The 19,883-nt window shown below is 36.8% G+C and overlaps 1 protein-coding gene and 2 pseudogenes across 2 annotated transcripts in view; 1 reads left to right on the forward strand and 2 right to left on the reverse strand.

The window, feature by feature from the left end:
* Positions 1 to 19,883, forward strand: part of REDIC1 (regulator of DNA class I crossover intermediates 1) — a 99,505-nt gene that overhangs the window by 26,019 nt on the left and 53,603 nt on the right. For both annotated transcript variants that reach the window (XM_077753546.1, XM_077753544.1), the window contains exons 2-6: positions 9,185 to 9,224; positions 12,873 to 13,011; positions 17,390 to 17,522; positions 17,931 to 17,979; positions 18,871 to 19,059. In XM_077753546.1, coding sequence (XP_077609672.1) covers positions 9,185 to 9,224; positions 12,873 to 13,011; positions 17,390 to 17,522; positions 17,931 to 17,979; positions 18,871 to 19,059 — 550 coding nt within the window. The remainder of the gene's footprint in view (positions 1 to 9,184; positions 9,225 to 12,872; positions 13,012 to 17,389; positions 17,523 to 17,930; positions 17,980 to 18,870; positions 19,060 to 19,883) is intronic.
* LOC144222840 (cyclin-dependent kinases regulatory subunit 1 pseudogene) lies at positions 10,896 to 11,134 on the reverse strand (annotated as a pseudogene).
* Positions 14,298 to 14,409, reverse strand: LOC144222992 (small nucleolar RNA U3; annotated as a pseudogene).

Genomic DNA, 19,883 nt, shown 5'->3' on the forward strand with positions numbered 1-19,883 from the left:
TTTTTTTTTTTTTTTAATCTGGGAAACTCTCTCTTTTAATTCTGAAAGATAACCTTACAGGGTAAAGTATTCTTAGTTGTAAGTTTTCTCCTTTTAATGTTTTGAATATATCATGTACTTACTTCTGGTGTGCAAAGCTTATCCTGAAAAATCAGCTAATAGTCTTATGTGGTTTCTCTTGTATGAAACTATGTACTTTTTTCTTGCTTCATTTAAGATTCTTATCTGTAACTTTTGACATTTTAATTATTGTATATATTTATGTGGACCTCTTTGGGTTCATCTTATTTGGGCTTTCTTTGCCTCCTGGACCTGGATGTCTATCTCTTTCCCCAAGTTAGGGAAGTTTTTAGCTATTAGGTCTTCAAATAAGTTTTCTGCCCCATTCTATCTCTCTTCTTCTCTCGGACCCTTATAATTTATATCAGTGCTATTATGCTTGAATTTATTCCAGAGATTCCTTAAGCTATCCTCATTAATTTTTTTTCTTTTTTTCCTTTTTGTTTCTTTGTTCTTGTTGTTGTTCTTGGGTGCTCTACACTATCCTATCTTCCAGATTGTTATCTATTTTTCAGCATTATCTTAATCTGCTGTTATTCCCTCTGATGTATTTTTCCTTTATTTTTTAGTTCTGTTGATTCCTTTTTATATTTTCTATCTCTTTGTTGAAGTTCTGAGTTCATCCACTCTTCTCTCAACTTCAGTGAGCATCTTTATGACTATTTGAACTCTTTATCAGGTAGATGACTTATCTCTGTTTTTCTTTTTTAGTTTTCTGTGGTTTTGTTCTTTTGTTTTGAACATATTTCTTTGTCTCTTTATTTTTTTCTGATTCTCTGTGTTTGTTTCTATATGTTAGAGAGGTCAACTCCTGGTTTTGAAAGCAGCAGTCTTCTGTAGAAGGCATCCTGTGGCACCCAGTAGTGCAATTGGCCCTGGTTACAAGAACCAGGCACTCTAGGGGTGTCCCCTCTATGGGCTGCATGTACCTTCCTGTTGTGATTGGGCTATGACTTAATTTTTTTTGTTTATTATTTTTTAAAAAAAGAGACAGAGTGTGAGCAGGGGACGGGTAGAGAGAGAGGGAGACACAGAATCCGAAGCAGCTCTAGGCTCTGAGCTGTCAACACAGAGCCCAACGCTGGGCTTGAACTCATGGACCGTGCAATCGTGACCTGAGCCTAAGTCGGACTGACTTAACGGACTGAACCACTTAACTGACTGAGCCACCCAGGTTCCCCTGGTCTGTGACTTCTGTGAGTTCCCTGGTAGTTTGGACTGGCCCTTAGGCCTACTGTCTGCAGTGATTGGGCCTGACTGCTGAAGGTGCACTGCTGGTCAGGACTGGGCCATGGAATGGCTGGCTGAGAGCCCCACCTGCAACGGCCCTTGCTAGTGACTTGGCCTGACTTCCCCTTCTCTGGGGCAGGAACTGCTTTATAGTAGTGCTGGTCTCCACTGGGGCTTTCTGGTTGCATGTGATGAGGTGGGAACTGCTTTGGAGGTGTGCCTGTTGAGGCAGGTGAGTTAGGTAGTGCATAATTGCAAGGGAATGCCAGGGTGAGACTGGCAGTGCTAGCGAAGGACATACAAAGTACATAGAGAGCACGTAGAGAGTGTTGGAACTGGCTCTTGCAAGTATCTAGCCAGCTAGGTTGAAGGAGGGCAAGTAAAATTGTATCAGCATTTCCATTCCCAGAGAAAGCTTTTACAGATCCCAGAGAAAGCTTTTACAGATCCCTGCCCTTTTGGTACATTCGCTAAAATTAGTCAATAAATCTCCTTTTATTTATAACCCCTGTACTTTTCAACATGCTATTTTTATGCTGGGTCTTGGACTGGGTGATATAGCTTGCTGGCTCTTTAAGAGTGGAGTATCAGTTTCCTGTATCCTTCCGACTCTCTCAGGCTCTCCTGGAGTACAGCCCCACGGACTCTGAAATCCTGACATTGTGAGGGTTTGTCTTCTGGTGCAGGATCCCAGGGCTGGGAGCGCCTGATAAGGGGATTGATTGCCTCACTCCTCACCAGGACCTCCATCCCTGTGATATCCTTCCTGTTTGTAGGTTGTCTTACCAAAGGGTTTTTTTTTTTCTGACTCTAACTCTGTCCTTGCTACCCTTCTCAGTGTGGCATTAGCTGTGGAAGATCTGTTCTGCCAGTCTTCAAGTCATTTTCATAGTGAGTTGTGTTATATACAATTGTTTCCTTGCTGTGTCTGTTTGAAGAGGTAGGCTCAGGGTCTTCCTACTCCTTGATCCTCCCTAAATCTTCCTCTTTCACCCAGTTTTGACAGAATGGTCTTATGAAGGAATTGAATCTCCTTGATCAGCCAGGCCCTACCTCCTAGTTGTCTCTCAGATTTATTATTGTTCAAGCCTCCTTTGTTCTGTTTCTTAGTAGTAGGTGGTGTTCCAAGACCCATCATTGTCCTAGTAGGTAAGGTGGCAGTGACCCATCATTGTCCTAGTAGGTAAGGTGGCAGTTAGGACCTGGTTGCTAACTGCCTTGGGGTATGCATGTATTTAAGCTTCTTCCAGGAAAAAGCTGAGAGATGAGCTTTTTTTTCTTTCTCACTCTGTGCTGGGCTCCTTGTATAGCCTCTGGGTTCTGTTCTGTGCCCAAAGAACTCTTTCATTGTTTGCTACATTTCTGTAGGACTGGTGAATGCAAGCCCCATTGGCTATTAGAACCAGGCAATCTGGAGACCTATCCTTGAGGTGGCTGTCACAAAAGTTGTGGTGCTAAATATGCTGTACAAGCTATTTCCTGAGAGATACTGGAGATTTGGTTTTATTGGAGTGGGTTGGAGGGAGAAGGCATGATAGAGGTTTGCAGTCTTCCAAGGTCTCTGAAGATCACCGCCACAGTTTGTTGATGCCTGCTAGATTAGGATCCTTGCCCCCAGGCAGCATCTTTTAAGGTAAGCAGATAAACTTTTTCAGAGAAATAATGGATTTAAGAGATTTTGCCTGGTTATTCCTTGCTTAGCACTGAGGTGATAGGCTCTTAAGAATTGTTTCTTCCCGGGGTGCCTAAGTGGCTCAGTAAGTTGGGCCTCTGACTCAGGTCATGGTCTCAAGGTTTGGGGGTTCAAGCTCCACATCAGGCTCTATGCTGACAGCCTGGAGTCTGCTTCTGATTCTGTCTCCCTCTCTCTCTCCCCCTCCCCTGCTCAGTTCTGTCTCTGTCTGTCTCTCAGAAATAAACATTAAACAACAACAACAACAAAAGAATTGTTTCTTTGTTTACTAAAGTCCTATTGGTTTCTTGAGTGGCAGCCCCTTTGGCTGTCAGTGCCAGGGCATCCAGTGACATGTTCTTTGGGTGACAGCTATACTAGCTGGGGCGCAACATCCTCTTCTAGGAGGATACTGGTAAGCTGGAGTGGTTTGGAAAACAGCAGAAGAGGATGTTGCGCCTCTTTTAAAGTATGCAGATAGACCTTTCTTAGGGAAAGGCTGGGAGGTAGATAATTTACCTGCTCACTCCATGCTGAACCTTGAGGGCTCGCTGTGGTGAGTGCTGCGTACCCATTAAGAATTGCTTATTTTGTTTGCTGTCATATTGTGGGTCTCTTGGACATAGGCCCTGTTGGCTTTCAGAACTACATTTTTAGGAGCCTGACTCTCCATTGAGAGTCCTGAAAGTTGGAATGCTGGATACAGAGTACAAACCATTTGCTCCTCAGGTCAAAACTAGGAGTGGAGGTTTCCTCCTGAGTATATGGCACTGTGCTGTGGTTGGGGGAAGGACCGAGGGGAGGGGTGTTTATGGTACAAGTATGTCTCCGCCTTTCCTACTGTTCAGTGTGGGTATTTTCTCATTTATCTAGTGTGTAGGAGTCACTCAGCTAGTTTCTGGATCTCTTTCAGAGAGAATGTGCTACATTTGTTGTTTCTGTGGGAAGAGGGGAGCTCAGGAGCCTTCTTTATTGCCATTTTGCTCAACCCTTGAGGAACAACAACAACAACAAAAAAGCAAAATAGCATTGTTGTCTTATGTTTATATTCACCTAAGTAAAACCATTAGAACATTAGATGCAACTATTAGGAATACGTACACACACACGCACACATACACACAGACATCTGCCAAATAAAAAATTACTTTTGATTTATCAACTTTTTAATTTTATTTATTGTATAACATTTTTTAAAAAATATTTTTATTTATTTCTAGGTGAGAGAGAGAGAGACAGCGTGAGCAGGGGAGGGTCAGAGAGAGAGGGAGATACAGACTCTGAAATAGCCTCCAGGCTCCGAGCTGGCAGTCAGCACAGAGCCCGACGTGGGGCTCGAACCCACGAACCGTGAGATCATGACCTAAGCGAAAGTCGGACGCTTAACCGACTAAGCCACCCAGGTGCCCCTATTGTATAACATTTTTAAGTAGATGTTTGCAGTCTTTGACAGCCCAGCATCTGAGCCACTTGTCTGCATGTGGAATATTTTCCCACCTTATGAATTTTGGTGCTAGGCATAGGCCACCTTCCTCTATAGAGGAAACCAAAACAGAGCAAAACAAACCCAGATACTTGTTTCAGTCTGTTTTGCAGCTAGGGAATGGGCATATGATCTGAGCTCAGACTCTGATGCACTTGTCCTGTACTTTGAATTAGCAGTTACTGACCTAAAGGAACACAGAGCATCTACTGTAGTTGCAGGCAGCTGTAGGCGCTGCAGCAGGATTGAATTTTCAGAGGCAGTAATGTCAGTGATGCCAGAAGGAGGTTCTATTTACTGTTCATGAGTGGAGGGGATGAAGCCACTTTGGCCTCCTGGCCAACCTAGTAGCCTGCATGATTAACTAAACCCTTCTTTGCCTATTATAGATCATTCATGGTTTCCTAGAAAGACTCAGAACCAAACCCTCTTGCACAACCTCCAACCACCACAATAATATTTGTAGCTAGCACCATTGAATCTGCAAGCATTCAAGAAGTGGTACCACTGTGTCCTCTTTTACTGATTTTTTAAAAAAATGAAAATTTTTAAATTTAATTTTTTAAAGTTTTTATTTAAATTCCAGTCGCTTAATATAAAGCATACTATTATTTTCAGGTGTACAATATAGTAGTCCACAGTTCTGTAAAATACCTGGTGCTCCTCACAAGTTCTTTCTGGAATCCCCATCACCTATTTAACCCATCCCCCCACCCACCTCCACACTGGCCATCAGTTTGTTTTCTATAATTAAGAGTCTGTTTCTCAGTTTTCCTCTTTCTTTTTTTCTCTCTTTGATCATTTGTTCCTTAAATTCCATGTATGAGTGAAATCATTGGTTATTTGTCTTTCTCTATTTGCTTAGTGTAATACTCTCTAGCTCCATCCACATATTGCAAATAGCAAGATTTTATTCTCTTTTTTTATGGCTGAGTAATACTCCATTGTGTGTGTGTGTGTGTGTGTGTGTGTGTGTGTGTGTGTATACAATCTCTTCTTTATCCATTCATCAATTGGTGGACACTTGGACTGTTTACATAATTTGGCTATTGTTGATAATGCTGCTATAAACATTGGGGTACATGTATCCCTTCAAATTAGTATTTTTGTAGTCTTTGGGTAAATACCTAGTAGTGCAAATGTTGGGTTGTAGGGTAGTTCTATTTTTAACTTTTTGAGGAACCTTCATATCATATTCCACAGTACCAGTTTGCATTTCCACCAACAGTGTAGGGGAGGGTCCCCTTTTTCCACATCCTCACCAATACCTGTTGTTTTTTATGTTCTTAATTTTAGCCATTTCACAGGTGTGAGATGATATCTCCTTGTATATTGATTTGCATTTCCCTGATGATGAGTGATGTTGACCATCTTTTCATGTGTCTGTTGGACATCTGCATGTCTTCCTTAGAAAAATGTCTGTTCATGTCTTCTGTCCATTTTTTAACTGGATTGTTTGTTTTTTGGGTGTTGAATTTGATAGGTTCTTTATAGGCTTTGGATACTAATGTTTTATCAGATATGTCATTTGCAAATATTTTTCCCATTCTGTAGGTTGCCTTTTAGTTTTGTTGTTTGTTTCCTATGCTGTGAAGAAGCTGTTTATTTTGATGAAGTCCCAATAGTTTATTTTTGCTTTTGTTTCTCTTGCCTCAGGGGACATATCTAGTAAAAAGTTGCTATAGCTGATGTCAAAGAGGTTGCTGCCTTTGTTCTACTCTAGGATTTTGATGGTTTCCTTTCTCACATTTAGGTCTTTAATCCATTTTGAATTTATTTTTGTGTACAGNACATGGTGTACTGATTGAGCCAGCCAGGCACCTCTAGTTTTGTTCTTTTATATGTTGCTGTCCAGTTTTCCAACACTATTTGCTGAAGAGACTTTTTTCCATTGCATATTCTTTCCTGCTTTGTCAAAGATTAATTGACCAGATATTTGCAGATTTCTTCTTTTACTCATTAACTGCCCTGAAGTCCTTTATTTAAAAAAAAATTTTTAATGTTTTATTTATTTCTGAGAGAGAGAGAGAGAGCACGCGTGCGTGCAGGAGAGGGTCAGAGAGAGAGGGAGACACAGAATCCGAAGCAGAATCCAGGCTCTGAGTTAGCTGTCAGCACAGAGCCTGATGCGGGGCTTGAACCCATGAACTGTGAGATCGTGACCTGAGCCAAAGTGGGACACTTAACCGACTGAGCCACCCAGGTGCCCCCCCCGAAGTCCTTTAAAAATCTTTACGTCAGGCAGAAATCTTGGAGTTGCTTTTTGTGCAGGAGTCTACCTTCTTCCCCGGTGGCCAGACTCCTGAATAAAGCTCAAATTCCTTTCCAATCAAAACTCTTGAGTATTGGCTTTTCAAGTGACAGGCAGCCAAACTTGGGTTTTTGGTAACAGTATAGTCAGTGGTGTCCAGTGTTGACCAGTGTCAGCAGTGGTGTCCTTATGAAACTAATTATGGCATGATTTTGACTGTGACCTCACAGCAGCCTCGATTTCTTGCTCCTACTGGTTGCCAAATCTGCTTTCTCAGCCTTCTTGCTAGGTCTGTTGGCTACCCAGTTTCCTTTTAATACATTTATTTTGTTTAAATTAACCAAAGGGGCTTTCAGTTTCTTGTAACTAAGAATCCTAATTGATGCAATGTTTTTCTTTAGTGCAGCTAATTGAGAGTGATTATATTCAGTAAAACATTTAGATACTGTTTAGTAGCATAGGTTTCCTTCATAACAATCTAAAATGTCCTATTTAAGAAATTACCTTTGACTTCTACATCAGGATCCTTTTTCACTTTCACTATGGTCTAGTGATTAGTAGGCTGATCTAGGAGCTGGTCTTGAGTTCCTAATGGACTTTTCTTAGGCACATAGTGATGGAGATTATGTAGTACAAAGGATTCAGTGAGAGCCATAAGTGTCCTGGATAACAGAAAATCAGCCTGGAATAAAAGCACTCGATCTATACATATATAAAGACTGTATTTAGATTTTGAACTTATTCCTAATTCTGCTGATTTTCATAATGTGAGAACTGCTGATAGAATTGATATTTCTTTTTATTATCTGTTTATAATCTGAAATGCTTAATATTATTCCTGGCTCTGTCATACTTTTTATATTTCTGGACTTTGAAAAGTCTCTTTTGCTCTGCGCAAATTTTTGTAAATTTTAGAATGATGGAGAATAAACTAATCTCTATGGTCCTCTCCAAACTTAACATTTGAGATGCCAATGAAATGTAATTTATTTTCCTTTTTTTTCTCTAAAATTTGAATGCCAGCAGTGCACTTATGCTGCATAGAACAGAATAGAATAGATTCTTTGATCAATGAGTTTAAAATGGTCAGTTAACACATAGCTATTGAAAAATATGCGAAAGAACAAGTTCAATAAGTGGCAAAGTATGAGGGTATTCAGTAACTGTCATTCATGTAGTTTATTAAAATTTGGAAAAATGTTCTTTGGAAAAATGAACAGCTTTGAGTATGTATTCACAGTTGACGTACTTGGAAAGTAGTGTAGTGAACTGATTAAAAACTTCAAAATCAGGGGGCACCTAGGTGGCTCAGTTGGTTAAGTGTCCAGCTTCGGCTCAGGCCATGATCTTGTGGTCTGTGAGTTTGAGCCCTGTGTCAGGCTCTGTGTTGACAGCTCAGAGCCTGGAGCCTGCTTCAGATTCTGTGTCTCCCTTTCTGCCCCTCCCTTACTCGTGTTCTGTCTCTCTCTCTCTGAAAATAAATAAAGATTAATAAAAAAAACACTTCAAAATCAGAATTCTTGTGTTTGAATCCTGGTTCTACCACTTATTAGCAGTGTGACGTTGGACAAGTTACTTAACCTCTTTGTCTTAGTTTCTCTATCAGTAAAGTGGGGATAAAAATAGATATTACTTTATGGAATTGCTGTGAAGATAAGATGAGTTTATACATGTAAAGTATCCACAGTATTTAGAGTGGTACAAGATATATGGTATTTGTTATTAGCAGGTATTATTTTCATGTTATTATAATTTCATATAGCTAGGATATCTTTGATTATTTTACTTATAATTCTTGCACAAGTCTTGAGTTTGAGACCCTAGTTTCATGTATATCCAAAAGCTGTATTGTGCAGATCTGCCTGTTTTGTCATGAATGTTTTATAGCATTACAGTATTACTAAAAGAACAAATATTTTAGTAACAGTTAAATACTGTACTGTCACTGGGATTTAGTGCAGTGTTTAACAAAAAGATCATAGGTATAAGGTGCATCTATAATTACTAGCTATTTTTTTTTTTAAAGAAGTTGATTTCAGAAACAATTAGCTGATACATTATAACTCAAGTTGCTCTAACAATAAACTTAACACTTCCTTAGGTCATATATAGATTTTGATCTTTTCTTTAATACCTCTTGATTTTAGTAGAATATTGAAATACAAGGAAAGGCAAGAAAATAGCAATTTTGACCAAGAATATTGCTATCAGATTTGAATGTTTCAGGGATACATCTTTTCCAAGGCATTGCTTTCTCTTTGCTTATATTGATTTTATAATTCAGATTTTTAAAATGCTTTTTGTTAGAAGTTAGTCTTTTTTATGATTTCTTGGATTTTCTAAGAAAATTTTGTGAAACAGTATATGCTATAAATAACATTTTCATAGTTTTCAGAAAATATTTAATTTTAAGTCTTCAACTAAAATCGCAATCATTTAAGAAACTATTTTTTAACCATTATGTTTTTTGTTTTACTTCCTTTTTCAGTACCAGGGTTCTGATCAAGCAGGAAAAGAGAAAGCAAAAGGTAAAGAAAATATATATTTATTTATATTAGCCCTATGAGAACAGCGATCTCCTGAAATATTTTTCAAAGGTTAACAAATTCACCTATGTAACTGGAAGACTGTCTAGTTTTCTCTGTTCTTGTAGATAGCTTGAATAGCCAACCGTTTTGCTCAGGCAGATGCCTAAAGATCATTGTTGATTCTGGTTCCAGCAAATATCCCAGGTCTGATCACATCTCACTGCCTGTGCTAGGAGTACCCCAATTCAAATAATTTATTGCCTAGAGTATAAGGATGGCCTTATAACCTGTTTCCTATCTTTTTTATTAGTTTTTTTCCTTACATTGATTTTATTTTATGAAGTTGAACATGTATATATCTTACAACTGAGCAGTATATATTCAAGAGAAACTCTTCACATGTGTACTTTGAGACCTGTACAGACTTGTTTGGATCATTGTTAAGTAGCAAAAAGAAAGAGGAGAAGGCAAAAGAAGAGAAGGGCAGAGGCATGGGGTGGGAAGGAGACCATCCAAATGTCCATGAGCCATAGAATGAGTAAACAAATTGTGGGATACCCAAATAATGGTATAGCAGTGAAAATGTATCAACCACGTATAATTAATGTAGATTAATCCCCAAAACATAATATTAAACAAATGAAGCAAGTCACAGAATGTAAGCAGTAAAATTCTGTTTGCAAAAAGTTCCAAAACAAAATACACACACACACACACACACACACACACATACACACATTCAAAGCTCCTAAATTTAAAGAACTGCAAGGAACTGATTATAATAAAAACAGGATAGTTATTAACTTAGTAAGATGGTCTCACTGTAAATTTAATTCGTATTTTCTTGACTACTAATGAGGTTGTCTTTTCATCCATGTTTCCTCTTTTGTGAAGTACTTTTCGAAGTTTTTTGTTTTTCCATTTTTTTATTTGTGTTGTGTTTTCCTTATTGTCTTTATATATTTAGAATTTTTTATTGGTTATATGTGTACTCTGTAGCTTTTATTTTTACTTTCTTAATGCTGTCTTTGAAGGAAAGTTCTTAATTTTAATGTAATTGAATTTATGTTTTTTCTGTTTTATCTTTTATTCCTTTGTAGTCTGTTCTTCATGTAGCAGTTAGTATGATCTTTTAAAAGCACAAATCAGAATCTGTCATTCCCCTGATTAAAAGCCTCAGTTGTTTTTCACTGCTTTTATTTTATTATTTCTTTTTTAGATTATAAAAGCTTCCTCTTTAATCAAGCCTTATAAACATGGAATAGATTTCTTGAATAAAATGGAAAGTTTTCAATACAGTGACACATAAGCCACCATACATATAATACCTGGCAGGAAAAAACAACAGAGCAAGTTTACACAATCCCTGTAGCAGCCATGGCCTTATTCTTAGATTAGATGCTTCCTCCATCTACCAGATGTGTTCTGCGTGTAGAGCTCCGTGTGGCTTCTGGGGTCACACTCACCCAAGGCTGCAGCTCAACTAGCACTCATCTGACTGGTGCTGTTGGCTCTGCTCAAGTGGAGTAGTCTCCAGCATATTCAAAGAGTCTGAATATCCTTTCAGTATCAAAGTGAGAAACAAGAAGGCAACATAATAATGTTATCAGAAAGATGTTAGCAAGTGAGGACAGCTGTGGAAAGCCTGAGGCTGAAAGTTGGCTGCCAGCTTCATTTCTTTGGCTTCTTGGGCAGCGGCTGCTGGAACAACAAGATGTGAGGTTCTGGTTCGGGCATCATGTAATAGATCCATCCCTGACTCTGCTGAACGCCAAGATTCCTCCATTCAGGTTCAGATATCAAATGGGTTTTAGAGACCCTCTTGGCTATGCCCTTGGGGACCGTGATGTGTGGTACTCGAACTCCTCCTTGTTGTATTTGTCCGAATAGTAAATCTGTTTGTGCTACATGATCGCTCTGCCTGAGGACCATCAGCTCCGTGCCGCCAGCCTCCGGACAAAAGGCATGCCACTGCTTTTAGAACAATACTGATTTAACCATAGCCTCAAAGGATCTAAAGGATCTATACCTTGCCTACCTCTCTGATTTTCTTACTACTAATCTTGGTATTCATTGTAGTTTAGCTAGACTGGCCTTCTTTCTGCCATTCTTCTCTTTACCTGGAATACTCCTCCTCAAGATATTTGTATGCCTGGCTTATCAACATTTGTGTTTCAGCCAAAGTATCTCCTCTTAACAAAGGCTTTCTCTGATCACAGCAGTAGTTCCCCACTCACTACTTTCTCCCCAGGACCCTTTTTTGTCATCCCTCTTTTCTTTCATAATCTGGTATTTTCTTTCAAGTTTATTCATTCTGTTGTCCCTCACCTTCATTAGCATATATTCATCAGGAGAGGGATTTTATTACTTTTGTTTGTTTTATATCACCTGTGCCTAAAATTGTGACAAGCAGTAATGTAGGCACTCAGTAAATAAACCATGAATATACAGTCTCTCCTCAGTTTTTTTTTTTTTTTTTTAATATTCTAACTCTGGATCATTCTTGTGAATATTTATAAGAAAGGGGAAGACCTATGGCTCTCCCCCAAAGTGTTGATCTCTAGTTATGCTTCTTTTCTGTTCTTTGATAATGTAATATCTTCCCTTTAAAAGTCATGCTTCCCTAAAGCACTTTTCCCCAACCTTATTTTTAAATCCCTTCATACTCATTAGATGACTTTGTCTTATATTTCGGAGGAAATAGAAGGTATCAGATGAGAATTATCTCAGATTTCTACTACCAGTTCTGTAAACTATCTTGTATCTTCACTAATCTTCCCTTTCCCTTCTGTGACTATGGAAGTATTATAGTTTCCTCTAGTCAAAAGAATCTGCCATCTGGAATCTTTCTCAGGGACTTCATGACATCAATTAATTTTTCTCCTTGTATCCTCAACCAGTCACTGTCAGCTGGAGGCTTTACATTGATATTCAGACATACCTGGGACACCTTGGTGGCTCAGTCGGTTGAGTGTCTGACTTTGGCTTAGGTCATGATCTCATGGTTCGTGGGTTCGAGCCCTGCATCGGGCTCTGTGCTGACAGGTGGCTCAGAGCCTGGAGCCTGTTTCAGATTCTGTATCTCCCTCTCTCTCTGACTCTTACCTGCTCACGCTGTCTGTCTGTCTGTGTCTCAGAAATAAATAAAACATTAAGAAAAAATTTAAAAAAACATACTTAATTTTCCTCTATTAAAACAAATTTTGCTCCCTTTCTGGATCCTTTCCCTTTCCTGCTACCCCCTTTACTCTTAACTCCTGTTTACCTCTCAGTCCACCCCACAGGACAACTCTTGCTAATGGCAAAGTAGAAGTGATGGAAGGGTAACAAAGGGAATTAAATTGGCAACTTTTCTGTATTTCAGATAATTTTTAATCTTTTGATACTAGGGAATGGCTTTATAAAGTTCTGTTTTAAAGTCATTATGTTTAAAAAAGAAAGATTTTAAGAGGCTGTGAAATTTAAGAGTCTTTGGGCAAATTGTAAGTCATCATGATTGATTTCAGTTTACATGTAAACATATAAAGGGGTTATCAAAATATGAAAATGTCAAGTCAATTATTAAATAGCATTATTGCTTTTTTATTTTTATGACTGTGCCTAAAACCATATGGATGTTGTAATAACTTTTATTTTTAATTGTTGTAGGAATATTTTGAAAAGAAAAGGCTAAAATCAAAGATGAAATTACTAGGGGTTTTATCCCCTGTCAAAAATTCCACTGTCAGTTTAGACCTCCTTAACTTATATATGGTAAATCACATATCTTGCCAGAAGAAAACACCTGGTAAGTCTTTCCATTAGCATTTTGTTTTGACTCTAATGTAATCAAAGCATTCAGTTTTCTAATAAATTTCTAATTTTGGGACTCAAAGATATGGAAAGTAAACTAATTTTAAAACTTGGTTGCCTTCTTAAACTAGTACTTTTGTTAATTTTTGCTTAAAATCTTTTGTGGCTTAATCTTTTCATTTTTAAGTTGTGTGTTCTATAAAATTAATTTTATAAGATATGGTCAAACTTATTATATTGCAGTTGTTTTAGTTGCTTCATTAGTCTGCCTAGGCAGATAGTTACCAAAGTTTAGCTAAAGAGCGGGAACTACACGTCTTTACTATCTTAAAGTATTTAGAGATTTGTTTGAAAAGAGACACTGAAAAAGATTTTTGCCTTAATGATTAGTTTCCTATATCACAACTTGAATAATGTCTTAGGCATTCTTGGAGTGTTAACTATAAGTAGTCTAATACTTCAAAATAAAGTTCATTTTTGCCTGTATTTAGAGCCTTCAAGTAAATAAAAAGTTTAGGGCATATTTTTCTCTCAAGGGAATTTGTGTGTAATATTTAATCTTCAAAATAAGTGCTAAAATGAGAGCTTACGAAATAAGACTGTTCATAAAGGAGGATAGAAATTGATCATAAATCCTGTTAATATCTCTTCTTTTCCTTTCTTTGCCATTCTTGTTTCTTACCCTGCAGATGACAGTTTATATAAGGAAATTTAGTTATACTTTAGAAGCAAACATGTTATTTATGCACTTTAGCAATAAAAGTTTTTGTTGTAAATCTGTTTGATGTATTTACCTTCTTTTTCTTCGCTTAATATAGTACAGTGTTATGAGCCACAGTCACCTTTTATATTAGATCCTCAGAGCTTATTCATCTTATAGCTGGAAGTTTACACCCTCTGCAAACCTGTATTTCCCCTACTCCGCAGTCCCCAGCCCCCAGCAATCACCTTTCTAGTCCCCGTTTCTATGAACTTGACTTTTTTTTTTTTTTTAAGATTCCATATGTAGGTGATACCATGCATTGTTTGTCTTTCTCTTAACTTATTTCAGTTAACATAATGCCTTTAAGGTCCATCCAGTTGTCACAAATGGCTGGATTTCCTTCATTTTTACGGCTGAAGAATATTTTGTCATATGTGTATACCACATCTTTATCCATTCATCCATTGACACACATTGAGCATGTTTCCATATCTTGGCCATTGTGAATAATGTTTCTTTGAACATGGGAGTGCAGGTATCATCATCTGATTCTCCTTTCATTTCCTTTAGACATATACTCAGAGGTGGGATTGCTGAGTCATATGGTAGTTCTACTTTTGGTTACCCTACACGTTCAGAGAAACTTCTGTAGTAACGAACTATAGAAATGATCTCTGAAAGTATAGTCTTGTGGTAGTTCTACTTTTAATTTTTTGAGGAACATATATTATGTTCACCATAGTAGCTCCATCCATTTACATTCCTACCAACAGTGTGCAAAAGTTCCCTTTTTCCACATCCTTGCCAGCACTTGTTAATCTCTTGCCTAATCATTTTGTGAGGTGATAATCTCATTGTGGTTTTGATATGCATCTTCCTGAAGTTACCTGATGTTGAGAACCTTTTCATGTAGATGTTGGCCTTTTGTATGTCTTCTCTGGAAAAATGTCTATTCAGTTTCACTGCCCATTCACAAAATTAGATTGTTCATTTTTTGCTAAGAGTTGTATGAGTTCATTATATAGTTTGCATACTGAACCCTTATCAGATATATGATTTGCAAATATGTTCTCCCATTCCATAGTTTGTTTTTTCATTTTGGGAAAGATTTTCTTTGCCTCGCAGAAGCTTCTTCATTTTTTTTGGTGATGTTTATTTGTTTTAATTTAAATTTTAGTTAACATACAGTGCAATATTGGTTCCTGGAGTAGAATTCAGTGATTCATCACTTGCATATGCTACCCAATGCTCATCACAACAAGAGCCCTTCTTAATACCCATTGTTCACCCACATCCCTCCATCAACCCTCAGTTTGTTCTCTGTTGTTAAGAGTCTCTTGTAGTTTGTTTCCCTCTCTCTTCTTCCTCCCCCCCATATGTTCTTCTGTTTTATTTCTTATATTCCACATATGAGTGAAATCATATGGTATTTGTCTTTCTCTGATCGACTTTATTTCACTTAACAGAATACATTTTAGCTCCATGCTTTTTAGTTTGTTATAGTTGCTCATGTTTGTTTTGCTTTTGTTGCCTTTGCTTTGGTGTCAAATCCAAAAAAATCACTACCAAGACTGATGTAAAGGAACTTACCTCTTAGGTTTTCTTCTAGGAGTTTTATGGTTTTAGGTCTTATGTTCAACTTTTTAATCCATTTTGAGTTAAATTTGTGTATGGTGTAAGATAGGGGACCAGTTTCTTTTTCATGAAGCTGTTCAACGATGTATTTACCTTCATATATTCCCTTTCTCCTTCACTTTCTTTTCATTTATACATTCAACACGTTTATTGAGTACTTACCATAAGTAGTGTATTGGATGCTGGGAATACAGTAAAAAGCGATGGAGTCAGGACACACTGCCCCAAAATAAGGCACCTTGGCATACTGACTATTCTAAGCAGAAGGAATTTGACAAGAAGCATGGACACAGGAAGGATTCTTATGTGAGAACTATCCTCCCTGTACCTTGAGGAAAGGAACATCTTTATCTCCAAGACAGAGGGACACAGAGAGCAATCTGAACAAACAAGCCTTGCTGTTTCTGAGGAACGTATTTTATGCTTCACTTAGTTCACACCCTTTTTTGTTCAATCACATTTTCCTACTACTTTCCACTCTTCATCAAACCTAGCATATAAATGCTCGGGTCTCACCACTTCTTTGGGTCTCCATTTCTTTATAAAGGTTTCCATTTAAAATTTATTTACAAGTGAAGAGTTTTATTTGTCTTCTGTTATAGAGTCCCTGGCTGAGAATTTAGAAGAATAGAGGAAAAAGATATTTTCCCTTCCATACAAAAACAAAAATTTATTAGTGATGGTATTAGGAGGTGGGGCCTTTAGAAGGTGATTAGGTCATGATGGTGGAGCCCTCATGAATGGAATTAGTGCTTTTATAAGGATTCTCCGGAGAGCTCTCTGCTCTTTCTACTGTGTGAGGATATAGCGAGGAGACAGCTGTTTGTGAACCAGGATTCGGGCTCTCACCAGACCCTGAATCTGAGAACACTTTGATTTTGGACTGCCCAGCTTCCAGACTGAGAAATTAATTTCTGTTGTTTATAGCCACCCAGTCTATGGTATTATGGTAGTGCAGGCTGAATGGACTAAGACAGTTTACTAAAGGGAAGGGCAATAGTGCTGCTGGGCCTAAGAGCCTGCTAGAATCAGGGACTTGAATATCATCAAGATTTTTTTTCTCATTTTAGATACTAACTTAATTCTCTCAGATTGTCTTTTTAATTTAGGCTTAAAACTTGACCTTAAAAAACTAATATTGTTCATCTCTCCTGTTTTGCCACAAGGGAAACACTGAGAGTTGATTCTTGGTTCTGAGTTTTTAAATTTTACTGGAAGGATATTACCTTGACCTGCTGCTGCCAGGTCCTAGCACTGGGACAATTATTTGTAAACACAGGGATATGATCCTATTATTGATTCATCTTGGGTCAGGTGGATGCTCCTAAATCAGTTATTTTTTTTCTGGAGACAGGGTTTTATAAGAATATGGAAGTTCCCTATGAAAACTATATAGTTGTTGGATGTGTAAAAAAAGCATTTTTCAGAAAAGGAAAGTAGTTAAAAGTACTGAGCAGACCAAATAGTAGTATCTTGTATAAGGAGAGAAAAGGCTTATGTTTCTATAGAGTTCAAAAATCTAGGGGCACCTGAATGGCTCAGTTAGTTGAGCATGCTTAACCAACTGAGCCACCCAAGTGCCCTAAGAGTGCCTGACTCTTGATTTTGGGTCAGGTGATGATCCCACAGTTGTGAGATCGAGCCCTGCAGTGCACTTTAAAAAAAGTCTATTGAGAGAGAGTTAATGAAGTATAATAAACTGTTGTAAGTGCTATAATAGACAATGTATGTAGTGGTATGGGCATGTATTATAAAGCATCTGATATAGTTTGGGGGTCAAGGAATTTTTGGAAGAAGAAAACAATAGAACTGAATTATTGCCCTTTTTGTGAGGACTATGTAAGATAATGAAGAAAAAGAGATGATGTGAATTACTTGTGAAAGTTTCTAGTGCTGTAATGACTTGTAGCATATATAGAACATAGGTGGTCTTAGTAGATTTCTAAAATATACATTTATTTAATGACATTGTATATCAAACATTGTTTTTAAAAGATTTTCTTCTTATTTCTTGTTATAATTTTTTTCATTACAGAAACTGTGAGAAAACCAATCCATGTGAATATGCATAGAGATATAAAAATGCCCATAAGAAAGCATGATTTAGAACTTCCAATGTCACCTCACTGTGTACCATCTAAGCTCTGCATTGATGATCTAGAAAACAAGTAGGTTTTATCTAGGTTGTATATTATTTAGTTACTTAAACAGGTCATCATCAGTACTCTTTGATTCATTGGAAAATGTACAAAGGATTTATTCTTCTACTTGTTTTTTTGTTTTTTTTTTTTGGTTTGGCTGTTAACAGTATTATTAAACTATTAAGATCTTTATCAAATGAGCTTGTGTTTATACTAAGTATTTTATATGTGTAGTTTGACTTTCCTTATCTGAAAATGTTTATCAACTAATAATACAATTTTTATAAAGTTAGAGAATGATTTAGAGTTCTATATGTTTTTGTGTATTTGTATACAACTGTATGAATTTTAAATCTATAGAAAAAGTGATAGTCAACTTTATTGCCAGTTGTTTTAACTCTAACATTATCTTTTCATTTGCATATACTGTCAAAGACAAGGCAACAAGAAAGAGCTTGCCCCAGTAGAGCTTGCCCCAGTTCAGGTGAGATTTAAAACAGAAATTTTTAAGTTTAACAATTGTGACATACCACCAAATGATATAAATTTTTTGAATATCAGGGAAAATTATCCTTAAAAAATTTTTTTATAGTCTTTGAAATTATTTTTAAAGTTTTTAATGTAAGGAAATTATACCTTAAGAATATTTTAACTGATTGCTTATGAGGAACCCTTTGGCGTCCTAGTAATGTAGATTAGGCCTGTGTGTATATAATATTTGATTCTGCTTGTTACTGATGAGCTGCAAAGGTTAACTCATTTGCTAATTCCTGCTTTGGGTTAATGTGATAAACTGAGAAACTCATCTCTTCTAGTATAGTGACTGGATTATTTTATATCAAATTATTTTCAGTGTTTACACTGATCCCAAGATTATTTTTCTTTCAGTGTGTTGCAAATTATTTTTTGTAGCAAATAAAATTTTAGTCAATTAGAAAATGTATAGATTGTGATTAAAGCTTGAAATTTTAAGAACCAATGCTACATTATTATCCTTTCTTTGCTTTGGATTGCCAAGATTAAAACTACATAGGAGAATGGCAATGATGCCAAGATCTTTTGGAAATATTTTTTACCTGAATTGTGGGTCAGTGAAACTCAAATTTCCTGTCATTTGGAGATGGCATGAAATTTGAGGTGGAGGGGATCAGTAGTAAGAAAGGCAGATGGAAAGGAACTCTTAAGTATAATTTTAGTTGATAACCTATCATGTCTTAACCTCTCTTGTCTTAATAAGTCCTGTTAACTACTGATGACTTGCTTTTCCTTGGAACTTTTTCTGCAGTCCATGACCTTTTCCACTTCTATTTGACTTTCCTCTTTTCTAGTTTATATATTTTGGCAAATCAAATGGTTGTATCTTCTTTTCCTATAGTTGTCACAAGTCATGGACTCACAAAGTACGCTCGAACCTCAGTTCAACAGAACAGAAAATTGCAGTTTCACTCCATCATCCTTTGCAGCAGAATTATCTTCTAACAGAAATCTTACAAAACAAAATTTCATTCCCAGAACATCACCTAGTCTTCAGAAAGTTGCCTATGAAGAAAAGCAGAATGAGAAGGTACATTTGAATCACTAGTCTTAGCATTTTATATGATTGTATTCTTTGATACTCTCTTTTTTTCTGTTCTAATGGATATAAAAAATAATGGAGTTTTCTGTGTCATAAACACATTAATTTATTTTTGTGAATTGCTATTGATATAGCCAAAGTAGATGTCAGTTAGGTATGATAATTCCTCTTTGGTCAAAATTTAATTGTCTGCACTGTAGAAGATTATGAATCCAAAAACTGGAATGTTCTTTAAAAATATTTGAAATCATCATCCTTTTATAGAATTATTGATGGTGAAATTGAAAATAGTTCAGTGTGGATATATAATAGTTGATTGTAATCACAGTGAATGGCTCATTGGTGATGTAATGGTGGCCCAGTATGTATGATATGGAAAGGGCTGTATGAAGACCAGTACATAATCTCAGTAATGTCATGGTAATCCATTAAAGTATGAGTTGTGATGGCTTGATTCTTTTTATGATTTGGCAGATGACAGCTGTTTATGTGCACTTGAATTTAAACTATACAAATCTTTTTGTATAGCTAGATGTATAGTGCTAAAATGTTCAGTCATTGAATTCTCCAAAATTAAAATCTAAACACATCCAGATTTTAAAATTATGAAATATATCTGCCATAGGCCATAGGAGGAGTTATTTTGTTAGATCATACAGAGTTTAAAAAATATAAAATTATTATTATACTAATGTATAGTGGTAGTGGGGAAAATGGATATATAAACATGATGTCTTGTTAATGGGAATATTTAGTTTTTACTTTCTCTCATTTATAGCATGCACTGGATTTCTGTTATATTTCTGTCTCTG

This window comes from Crocuta crocuta, unplaced genomic scaffold (assembly GCF_008692635.1).
Source record: "Crocuta crocuta isolate KB4526 unplaced genomic scaffold, BGI_CrCroc_1.0 scaffold30, whole genome shotgun sequence".
Classification (NCBI taxonomy): domain Eukaryota; kingdom Metazoa; phylum Chordata; class Mammalia; order Carnivora; family Hyaenidae; genus Crocuta; species Crocuta crocuta.